The sequence below is a fragment of the Nuphar pumila genome, chromosome 6 (genome assembly GCF_984573655.1).
Source record: "Nuphar pumila chromosome 6, dmNupPumi1.hap1.1, whole genome shotgun sequence".
In the NCBI taxonomy this organism is placed as follows: domain Eukaryota; kingdom Viridiplantae; phylum Streptophyta; class Magnoliopsida; order Nymphaeales; family Nymphaeaceae; genus Nuphar; species Nuphar pumila.
This window is the reverse complement of record NC_143254.1, coordinates 30,514,451-30,527,163: the sequence shown is the minus strand read 5'-3', so window position 1 is coordinate 30,527,163 and position 12,713 is coordinate 30,514,451. Positions and strand designations below refer to the sequence as shown.

At 39.9% G+C, this 12,713-nt stretch overlaps 1 protein-coding gene across 1 annotated transcript; it reads right to left on the bottom strand.

Moving 5' to 3' along the window:
* Window positions 1-549: 549 nt before the first annotated feature.
* LOC149834540 (uncharacterized) lies at window positions 550-12,482 on the bottom strand. Its single transcript, XM_090010177.1, has 5 exons — window positions 12,189-12,482; window positions 11,825-11,889; window positions 2,121-2,296; window positions 1,349-1,457; window positions 550-1,087 (listed from the first exon to the last, which is right to left on the bottom strand). Exons 1-5 carry the CDS (start codon window positions 12,445-12,447, stop codon window positions 785-787), a joined length of 912 nt encoding a protein of 303 aa, XP_089866303.1. The 5' UTR covers window positions 12,448-12,482; the 3' UTR covers window positions 550-784.
* Between the last annotated feature and the right edge of the window lie 231 nt (window positions 12,483-12,713).

Here is a 12,713-nt window from a genome sequence, read left to right as displayed (position 1 = left end):
CTCTAAGAAGACTAAGCGGGACTAGTTAGTTCTCCGATTAAAAATAAAGAAAAATATACATAAAAGTATATTTAATTCTTTTAGTACAAACATGTTTTCTTCAGAGTAAAAAATTACTCTTTTAAAAATATACATAACCACAATATACATATGTATAATTACACACACATATATATTTACAATAGCATGCTTTCATCATTTCACATAACAAATCACATAAATAACAAAATACATGTAATAACAATAAAAATGACTAAACTGCCCTTCTGCCTAGGTGAGGGCAGCTTAATCACTAACTAGATACCCTAACAAGAAAAAATGGTAACATTTTAAAGTACAAACCTAGGAATTGCAAAACCTAGGCATTTTACTTGTACCTAGGTCAACCAAGCGAACCAATCATTGTCTAGTATGTGCTTTTGACTGTATAGGATCCAAAAACCTTTCGCAAAATCAGATTTGATTTGACCCAATATTCATGAATCTAAACTTGCACATAAAATAACTCAATACAATTAGAATATTTTAACTAATTTTAAGATTTTGGGCTAAATTAACCATGGTTCAATTATAAACTAATCTCACCTCCCTCATATTCTCTTTTCATTTTCTCGTGCAAATGCACGGGTCTTGTAGTTGTGTGTGTGTGTGTGGAGAGAGAGAGAGAGAGAGAGAGAGAGAGAGAGCTCAATAAACAAGAACCTGGACTGTGCATGCACTACTGCACACAATGACAGCATGTGCTTGGATCCAAATGAGGCCCCTTAGCCTGCGAGCACGTATATCATTCCAAATACAGCTTTACTTGTCTCAGGCGTTGAAATGCCAACCTTAGTCTCCAGTCCTGCTGCTTCCGGCTCAATCGCCTTCCCTTACCCAAAGCATCTCTGTTTTCTTTCACATTTGCCAACTTCCATGTGCAGTATCCAGCTTCAGCTTCAATAGATTCTAGTATAAAAAGTCCAATTCTGTGCTGACTTCTCGACACCAGGTCGTCTTCTACATGAGTTACCTGCATAGGCAAGTCCTTGAAGCGCTCCAAATCTCTGGGCACCTTCAAAATTCGTTCAGCTCCTGGTGAGGACACCTGCCAACATCAAATTATGCTCATCCAAAGTTCCAGCCCAACCTTCATTAGCAATGACCAAAGCCAGCAAAGTGTTGAATATGCATTCAAGCAAGATAAACACAAGTTACATCATACAAAACTGCCACAGAAACAAAGCATCCGGAACTAGAGGAATTTACAACAGAGGGAGGGATCAATTAGAGAAATTTAAGCAACAATTGGACCAACTATATATGTTGGTCATGGAGTTCACTGTGCATTTTGGAAACCAACACTAACCTCAACAGCTAGATCCCTAGGTATATGGCCTAGCTCTCCAACTTCATCAAGCCTTTTTTTGTAGAGGTTGTTGAATACTTCAATTTCATCCATGGTGGGGCACCCATACCTGCATAGATGTTTCATTGGTCAAAAAGAACATGTCGCATTAAAATGTATCATAGAATCTAGAGCAGGACAAGATATGGAAGCTAAAATGCATATATAAAAGAAATTTGCTCGTTTCTTATAAATCTGTTCTTTTAAGGGCACAAGGCATGGAAGTTGAAGTATCAATGTGACAGGCTCTTACTACAGTAACGAGACCATAAAATAGTTGGTTCTAAAAAATGTATATCCACGACAAGACTAGAAAAGATTACATAAATAGATATAAGAATGCAGCTCGACTAAGACAGCAGGACAGTCAGATTCACAACTAATCTTAAGATTCCTAGCTAAAGGACTTTTGAGTATGAATGCCATTGGGAGCAACCTGCAGCTCGACTCAAAAAAATAAGAAGAAAGCAACACTCGTGAAGCTTCGCAAGTCTCAAAAAAGCCTCCTTTATTAAGAAAATTTGCAACAAAAAGTAGCCAAAGTTTTAGCATGAACAAAATCCATCAGATTCTTTTTAGCATTTTGAAGTAAGAGGCTGCCAAATCATAAAGCTTCTCTGTTCATTGAAATGGTAGGTAGCCATTCTGCAAGCTGAAAATTTTAGGAATCCTGAAAAGTAACCAAGAAGGAAAACACCGGTACCTCCATATATATAAGTAATCAGATTCTTACTTGTTTGTGAGTTTATCCAATCGCACATAGATATATCCACGGTGAGTAGCCTTGAATGAAAATATCATCATATCATCGTTGAACTGTCGGAGGACCTCATGTGCAATGGACAGAACCCTTTCTCCCCATGGTAAATTCCCAAATACAACTCCTCCTCCATCTCCTCCATCACCAATCTACATGTGGAAACAGAGTAAACAAATAAAATGACATGAAGACCAAAACACACACAAACCAACACACAGTCATTGGTAGGTGTGCACCCATGTTTACCCACTTTTCACCAAGTCAACAACTTCGCCTTAATCAATCTAACCCCATAGATGTGTTCAGCATGACTTGCTAGGGATCACACCTTGGGTTGTGATTCTTTGAAGTAAAATCATGATTTTTTGTCATAAAATTTGATAAATTGTGGGCTATTGATTTTTGAGACCCTTCAGGATTGCTCCCAATCACATGATTCAAAATCTATTTTTCACAAGACAAACCATGTAGATCACATTTATAAGGATTTTTTGGCTATCCGAGAATTTGATCATATGGTCCATAGCACAGAGGTACACACCCACCAATAAGCATGCAGTATGCACCTATGTAGTCAAAAGCCCCGACTCAGACATAAGTAAAATGCCTAGGCTTTGCAATTCTTAGGTGGGTACCTTAAAAGGTACCAATTTTGCCGACTAAGTTGCCTAGTCGGTGACTAAGCTGCCTCTGCCTAGGCACGAGGACAGTTTAGCCATTTATTATTCTTATATATATCATTATTTTATATATATATATATATATATATATATATATATGTGTGTGTGTATGTTTGTGTGATTTGTTTTGTGAAATAAGGAAAGCATGCTTAGTTATTATATATATATATATGTGTGTGTGTGTGTGTGTGTGTGTGTGTGTGCGCGCGCGCTACTTTGCTTTTGGGATTTTTTTAGTAAAACATTGAAAGCATGCACAATTAATTTTAATTGATTATGTTTTTTATGTGTGTGTTTATTTTGATGAATTTTTCTATAAAATCCTGAAAGCATGTTTAGTATTATGAATTATTTAATATGTTATATATGTATGTGTTATTGTGCTTCAGGGAAAGGTTGAAAGCATATTTTGTTGATTATGCTGAATATGTTATGAATAATTGAAATATATATGTGTGTGTGTACAATTATATATATGTATATTATGGTTATGTATATTAATATATTTTGTAAAAGCAGGTGTAATTTTGTACTTGTGTAATGAAAATATCTTATTAGTAAAAGAATTAACATATTTTTATGTATATTTTGTGTATTTTTTTATATTTTAATTGGGGTACCGACTAATCTGACTAGTCCCGCTTGGTCCTCGACTAGTCTTTTTAGAGGTTTACCGACTAGGTACCGCCTAGCGCTTTTGACTACATAGGCGTGCACACACACATGGTTTTGTCCAACTTTTCCTTTATAAAGAAGAAGCAAAAGTTTTATTAAAATCAGTAGAAGTAGTCCTAAGTGACAAGCAGTCACCCAAGCAGAACATGGAAAATTAACTACACGTAATGCATTCCAATACATAATGACTCAATACAAGATATGCCTCAAACCCCATAAATCCAATGTTAAAAGAAGAAGGAGAAGTTTTAGATTTGTGTGTCAATAAAAAAATCCAGTTCACAACTGCAACACATTCTTGCATGGAATTCTCTCCAAATGATCATGAATGAAAAAGCAAACCACACCAAATGAAATACCATTTGGTCCCACCAAAATTAGGTGTTTGATTGGTGTTTCGTGTCAGCCTATGAATTGATCCAACCATGTAAATCTGAAGTCTGTTGAAAGAAGTCACTTCCAAAAAAGATGACTGCAGAGAACATACTGCCTTGGCATGGCAGATGCTTTTCCCTAGATATAAACCAGCAATCCAGCTTGAGGATCAGTATCGAGACCCAGATTGGCTTAAATGGGAAAGGGTCACTAGCTATGTCACAAGGACTCGGCTAACCGGGTGCTGCACCCACGTCGATGCGACGCGGGTGCGGGTGCGGCACCCGGTGTGGTCAACACCCAAGGTTATATTTGTCCTATCTAGACTCGGTCAACTCTGACCGAGTCCATTTTGGACCAAAAAAAATTAAGAAGGGGGAGGGAGGGCGGGGCTTTAGGACCACAGTTGGCAAACCCGTGACTCAGATCACCCAATCCTTGACTCGCAGGTCGACTCGGTGACTCGGACAGATTAGGACCTAAATTTTTTTAGTGTTTTTTTTAACAATACCTTAAATATTGAATATAACACTATGTTTTTCTACAATATGAATGTAAATAATCAAAATCCAAGGTCCAAGCAGCAAATTCCCCAAAAAATCAAAGCATTAAAGGAAAAAAACTACAAAATATCTGCATAAAAAAATAGATAAGATTCATAATTGCGCATGTAACTAGCCACAAAAATAAGAACAATAATGAAAATTTCAAAATTGTGAAATAAATATTAATAATTAAGCTACACAAGTATAAATAAAACAAGTAAAAAATGAATAAGTAAGCTAGTAGATTCACTACCTTTCCAAGTTCTAATAATTTCTAGCATCGGTTATGAGAGAGAGAGAGCCAGCATCAACTCTCAGAGAAGAGAAGAGAAGAGAGAGAGAGAGAGAGAGAGAGAGAGGATCGACTTTGAGAGATGGAGAGAGAGAGCATCGGCCTCTCAGAGATGGAGAGAGAGAGAGAGAGAGAGAGCCTATCATTGGCATTCGTCGGTGGCCGCCGATAGTGGTGATGGTGGCAGAAGATGGATGGGAGGTACCGGAGGCAAAGGGTTTCTACGTTCTGAAAATTGGGGAGGAGGGGAAGAGTCGAGAGACTCAAGCTCCAAAATATAAATTGAAGTTGGTTCATCTCTGAACGAAACGGCACACATACCGGTTCAGCTCGGTGAATCGGGTCTGAACCAATGTGTTTAAAACAGTCTTGGATCGTCCGATCCGATGCTGACTCGACTAGTTGCCGAGACGGTGCCTGGTTGGGCGATTCCTGAACAATTCCAGCCCGAACTTGGTTAAAACAGGTTTGGGCTGGATCGATGGCCCAACTGTTGGGTGATCCGATTTGACTCGGATGATTCTCGATTCAGATCGCCGAGTTGGACAACTATGTTTAAGACACAACTCAATCTCCCTCCTCCTTCGACTCCTCCCCCTCACCGACCCTCTCCTCCTCATCTTCCGACGGTGGCAACCCTCCCAGACTCCTCCTTTCCTCCTCTTTCGATGATAACAATGGCCACTACAAGGTACCTCTCTCTCTCTCTCTCCTCGGCTTCCTCCTCCTCCCCTCGTTGCCGCAAGTGCCAAACCCAGAGCGAAAATGACGGATCAAGGTCTCATATGAATTTTATTTTATTTGGTTCTGCAGAACCTCATATGAATTTTATTTTAATATAATTTTTATTTTTTTGGTTTTAAGGACGAAAATGGTGGATAAAGGGAAGGGACTCGCAAACATTGTTTTGATGAATTTGATAATGGACTTATCCGAGCTTACTCTTCCTTCTTATGATGAATTTGATGATGAAGCAAAAAATTATTAGAATCATTACCTTATCGTCATATACATTGATAGGGATATATTTTATATACATTGTGTAGGATATATTTTTAGTATACAATTATGCATTGTTTGCTTCTTTTATTAGTATAATTTACTTCTTTTCTTCTTGACTTGTTTGATTGTTTCATGTTTTCTTAATTCATTTAGCATAGTCATAATATATTTAGGTTTATTTAATTGTAGTGTTATTTTTTATTGACGAGGAATATCAATTGTAGATTGTTAATTTGATTTATTGCATGAATTTATGCATGATGAATTGATGATATGATCATTGTTTTTATTTCATTAGTGTTAACAGTTAACTTAAAATTGTTAAAAATTATAAATATATATACCCTTGCACCCCCCCGCACCCAAGTTTTTTTAAAGTGCTGCACCCACACCTATGTGGCATAGGTCGCTAGCAGGTGGAACCAACTCAAAGTAACTAGAGGATTGTTGTTGTAGTCTGTCATGGAAGTCACCAGAACATATATTCTTCAGAAAACTCATAACATATCCACTCAAATAATTCTTTAGTTGTCCTTATGATGATCTCACTCTTTATCATCATGGTCCATCTTTCATTTTGGTGTAAAAGTTTCCACCAAAATTCTAGAATAAGGTGCTATGTTCAGAAGTTCAGGTTTGGTATACCTAAATCACCCATGTTCTTTGATGAGGGTAATATGATCCCATGAAACCAAAGTGAAACCACCTGAATCCTTGATACCCAACTAGAGAAACTCCCTGAACTTCTTTGCAATGCTTTTCTTGGACTGATTTGGCAGATAAAACATAGACATTATATATCATGATTGAAAGGTAATTAGCCTCCCCATACTAAAGCTTCTTCTCTACTTTCTTCTCCGCACAATTCCATATGAAATACCAAGAAAACTCCATTGGCAGCTCTCCCAAACCACATCTGAAAATGCTAAGGGCTATGTCACAAGCTATGTCACATAGGTGCGGGTGCGGGTGCGGGTGCGGGTGCGGGTGCAGCACTTTAAAAAAACTTGGGTGCGGGGTGTGGGAAGGATATATATATATATATATATATATATATATATATATATATATATATATATATAATTTTTAACAGTTTTAAGTTAACACTACGTGTATTTGTGTGCATTTATGTATTTATATATATAATATAGATAAAAATGGACTTGATTAGGGTTAACTGAATCTACTTTTGGATAGAAATGGACCTCAGTGGTTGACTTCACCTAACATAAAGGAAGTTGTGTCCAAGTGTCGCACCCGCCTGGGTGCGGGTGCGACGTGGGTGCGGTGCCCGGTTAGAAGAGTCCGTGTGACATAGGTCACAAGGATACTCCAAAACACCCACGTGTCATGTCCACTTATGTACTATCCTTGATGCAAAAATATGCAAAAAATACTAAGGGCTGTCACAAGGATACTCCAAAACACCCAAGTGTCATGTCCACTTATGTACTATCCTTGATGCAAAAATATGCAAAAAATGATGTATCCCATGACCTAGTTGTTGAGTCTTAGAGTCAACATTAGATAACATTATCTTTCACTTGATAATTATGCCAAATCCAGAAGCTAATGAGAAAAGTCTCAATAACAGCCACATCTGCGACCTACATGACATACATCAAATGTGCAAAATCTCCAAGACTGGGCATTACATAATTCCTTTCCACAGCTTTACCCAGAAGTGTCATGAACTCTTCCGGCCATTCCCCGACAATTTCTAACAATAATAAGGATAGAGGGAGATCCTGCTTCAACCCTCTCATAAGTTGAAAGTATTCACCAATTCTGCCCTTAACAATTACTGCGACAGTGTTGCCTTCAACAACACCTAAACTAAATAAATGAATTTATTTGAAGGCTCATTCTACTTATGCAATAAAACAAGAACCCCCAATCTAATAAGTTGAAAGCTATCGACAAATTGATCTTCAAGAAAAATGCCAGTATCTCTGACTTATTGACTGAGTGGGTGGCTTTGTTTGCTAGAATACCACACTCATCAATGCATCTACCAAGCAGGAAAGTCTTGAGGAACACACACAAACACAAGCATGCATGCACACACACACATATGAAAAGTATGTGCAGCAGCCATTTATACATATTATCTAGTTGAAAATGCTTTTATCCATAATTTTCAATTTTTTGAGGATATAACTTTACAGATGTAATCTACATGGTAGAAAACAGGGCTTGGACCATGTGGTTGCAACATGTAAGCAGAGTTTTCAAAGGCTTCAGAAATCAACCGCCCTATAACATACCACTGTTTCACAAGTCAAAAAATCATATTTTTATGTAGAAAAAACATGAGTCCAAGGTACAATCTCTGGCAAACAAACCATTAATACACCTATGAGGTCAGATTGAGTGAATATAAGTTGCACCTATGATTGTACATAAAGTAGACAGCATATATATATATATATATATATATATATATATATATATATATATGGGTAATGTTTGCTATCATCGTGCCCCAACCGTGATAAAATAAGGTTGTCAAACTATGAAATGGAAGCAGAAAATGATACGGGAAGCGGAAGCGAGAAGCGATACATTTTAAAATATATAAGAAGCAGGAAGCGAGGAATAAAAAAACAATATAAGAATTGAATGAGAATAGAAATGGAACATAAATAAAAACTAAAATAAAAGTGACTATCATTAAATATCCTTATTTTTTAATGTAATAATTAAATTTTTAACAAAATCTAAAAAATGATGGCTGCCAATTTAGAAAAAGCACATAGAATTGAGTGAGAAGCACGAGAGAAAACACATAAAAAACATGAAAAGTAGAGTGAGAAAACATATAATAAGAATAAATGAAGCATGTGAAAAGCATAGGAGAAGCTTGTGGAAAGCATAGGAGAAGCGCATGAGAATCGAGATTCCCATCAAGTTTCGGAAGCGAAGAGTATCACGCCTTCAAAGTGAGTTTCCGAGAAGCGGGCTTCCCACCTATCTAAGAAACTTCCAGAAACTCTATGATAAAGTGCACCAATGACAGGCCTCATGCACCAGCGAGGGATTCAATCTTAAGAACTTCAGCTTGACACAAGACCCCGCTGACCACAAGAGGGTGGTGTATGTTCACCCCCGATGATTCACTGAATCCCACGTCTGTGCTCGGGGGTCCCAAATAGCACCACGTATATAAGCACATGGGGCTCGTATTCCCGTATATGTTGACATCACTCAGCATTGGAGTCTGATTCAGTTGCAAAGACTTAAGTACCCTTTCTTGCTATTCTTGCCATAAAACGATGGTTTGAGAAAATGACAAAAATGTCCTTCATTCAAAAAAGGATAACAAACGGTTCAAAAAAAGGATAAACATGTCCTTCATCCAAAAAGTCGAGGATGATGTTGACTCTTCAAAGTCTACACAGTGAAACGAACCTTAGCCGACGATCCGATGGTGAGCCGGCAATTCGATGGTGAGCCGGCTATCCGATGGTGAGCCGGCGATCCGATGGTGAGCCGACGATCCGATGGTCATCCGGCGAAACGAACCTGAGCCATCAAAAATGTTTATTTGAACTTTTCATCGTCATCTTCTTCTTCTTCTTCCTTCTCCGTAAAACACTGTAAAACCCTCCCTCTCTCTCTCTCTCTCTCTCTCTCTCTCTCTCTCTCTCTCTATATATATATATATATATATATATATATATATATATATAAAAGAAATTAAGTAAGGCAAAGAGTTCCCCCTAGAGAAGGACATGAACATCAACCCTCTCACTCTCTCTCCCTTCTCTTTCTACTTCTGTGCACATCCAGCAAATGATCCTACATTGCTCCATTAAACACCGACTGACCTGCACACTGACTGTAGCATCGTTCAACTTGATTCGTTGTGGAGCCTGATTTAGAGTTTTTGCCCTTACAGGAGGGGGGTTCGGGGGCTCCCCCCCCCCCCCCCCCCCGCCCCCCGACGCGGGTCCTTGTATAATTTTTTTGGGGCCTTGTATAAATTTTTTATTTTTTTTCCTCTTTTAACTATCGAAAAGAGCAATAAAGCGTTTTGTTTAATCGTGGGGCTCATGTTTCCTTCGATTGTTTCTTGCTCGAGGTTTTTGTAACACCCCTTCCCACGATTTTTCTATTTTTATTTTTTTGTTTCTTTTCCACGATTTTTAAATGACTCTCATACAGTGATTTTTAGTGTTGTCAAGTCTTCAACGAGCCCCACACGATTTGTAGTGTTGTCCGGTCTTCCAACAATGATTTGTAGTATTGTCGAGCCTTCCTACAGCGATTTATATTGTTTTTGGGTCTCCAACGAGCCCCACAACGATTTATAGTGTTATCTGGTCATCCAACAACGATTTGTAGTATTGTCGGGCTTTTCTACAGCGATTTGTAGTGTTTTCAGGTCTTCAACAAGCCCCACAACGATTTATAGTGTTATCTGATCTTCCAACAACGATTTGTAGTGTCTTCCGCAAATCAATATAGCGATTTGTAGTGTTATTCAGTAAGTAAATCGTTGTAAATCGCTACCCGAATTAGGACCAACTTGTCAGGGTCATATCTTCTTAACCGGATGTCATATTCCAAAACCGTAAAAAGTAGTGTCTTTATTATTGTGTCTAGTTTATTCCTGTAAATTTTTAGTGATTTATATTGTCATTTCATTCTCCATTTTAACTAAAAACCAGACCCATATTGTGCAACTCAAATAACACAGAAAAAATTATACAAGGCCCAAAAAAAATTGGTCCGGGGGGCGCAGCCCCCCGAGCCCCCCCCCCCCCGCCCGCTAACCGCGCAACGAGACCCGTGCCAGGGGAGCCCTCGGACCCCCTCATGTAAGGGCAAAAACTCTAAATCACGCTCCATAACGAATCAAGTTGAACAATGCTACCCACGCTGGGAGGAGCCCCCAAACCCCCCTCCTATAAGAGCAAAAACTCTGAATCAGGCTCCACAACAAATCAAGTTGAATGATGCTATCCACACTGGGAGGAGCCCCCAAACCCTCCTCCTATAAGGGCAAAAACTCTGAATCAAGCTCCACAACTCATCAAGTTGAATGATGCTACCCACGCTGGGAGGAGCCCTCAGACCCCCCTTCTTTAAGGGTAAAAACTCTGAATCAGGCTCAACAACTCTTTAAGTTGAATAATGTTACCCACACTGAGAGGAGCCCCCAGACCCCTCTCCTACAAGGGTAAAAACTCTGAATCAGGATCTACAACTCATTTAGCTGAATGATGCTACCCACGCTGGGAGGAGCCGCCAAACCCTCCTCCTATAAGGGTAAAAACTCTGAATCAGACTCCACAACAGTCAATGTGCAGGTCAATTGGTGCTTGATGGAGCAATGCAGGATCTTCTGTTGGATGTGCACAGAAGCAGAAAGAGAAGGGAGAGAGAGAGTGAGAGGGTTGATGTTCATGGCCTCCTCCAGGAGAGATTTCTTTCTCGGATAATCCTGCACTGCAGAGACTGGGTCTTAAATAATCATCTTTGGGGCACTTAAGTCTTTACAATCACTCCTTTTCTAGAATCGTTATTTTTTTTGACACCAATGGAGAAGAGGGTATTTAAGTCTTTGCAATCGTATCAAACTCCAATGCTAATTAATGCTGACAAACATGGGGATACGAGACACACAGTGGTGGTTTTTGGGACCCCGGAGCATGAGATTAGAAAAAAGTGACTTTTTGGACCCTAAAAAAGATCATCGAGAAAGTTTTTTGACTATGAGGAACCCTTGCAGAAGCCAGGGAAAACCCTGGGTGGGGCCCCACGACCACCATGCCTTACGTGGCCCACCTCTGAAGTTGAATGCCGCTAAAGTTAATATAACTAGTTTAAACTTCGCAGAGACTGTCCATAGTCAATCGTCCCAATCGGGTCAGGATTCCGATAAGAGTCAGTAATGCTCTGACTGTGTGTTAGTGGTGTTAGTGGCCGGAAGAAAAAGTCTGTCTATGTTCTCCAGCGGACACACACAAACATACACAAATGCGCTAAAGTTAATAATAACTAATTTAAAATTCGCGCATGCGAGCGAGCGAGCGCGCGCACACACACACACACACACACAGAGAGAGAGAGAGAGAGAGAGAGAGAGAGAGAAAGATGTACCTCCGGTTCAACCTCCTCCTCTTCTTCCCATTCACCTGCGTCCTCTGCCACTTCATCCGTGCACTCTAAAGTCGGTAACTTCCTTTAGTGTAAATTCATATGCAAATTAAGTTTTGGTGCCACGATCATGTCCAACGAATGATGGAGAAAACGAACAATCATACCAAACAGAACGAAAAAAAAAGAGAGAGAGTACGACACCATCAAAAGGAAGATCAAAGGAAGTATATGCATCGACAATCTGATTTAAATTCAATCAGAACCCTAAAAGCAGAGAAGCATCTAAACAACAAACTAACCACCTGCGCCGTTTCAATAAAAACACAAACTATGAAAGCGGTGAGAGAGAAGTAATAGACGGTACCGTCGTCTTCATATTGCGGGGCATGATCGGCACGGGCTGGCGCGCCGTCGCCGCCTGCCGAAGCGGCCGAGCATAGGCGGCGGAGAAGAGAGGAAGACCAAGCAGCAGCCGAAGTGACGGATTTGGAGCTGTGGAGGGCCAAACTGAGAGCGGGGACGGTGGATGAAGAAGAAGGGATGGGCGTTTGTGGCTTTCTCCTCCTTCCCGTGAACATCAATAACCACCGAGCTGGCTGTACTCCTCTCGTCGACTTCCACATCCTCGTGAGACGCAGCGTCCACCGCCACCCTCAACCCGCCGGAGTCGGAGCGTTTGAGCGGCAACGGCGACCCTCAAGTCATTTTAAGGGGTAGAGAGCTAGGGCTCTCGACGGGTCAGGTTTTATTGGGTAACCGACCCGAACTCGAATTCATGGGTATGGGCATGGAAAGCGCCGACCCCAAATAATATTCCGGCTGACGGAAACCCAACCCGAGCAATATGCGGGCAGGGTTTGGATCATGATTTTTGCCGGGTACCCGGCAA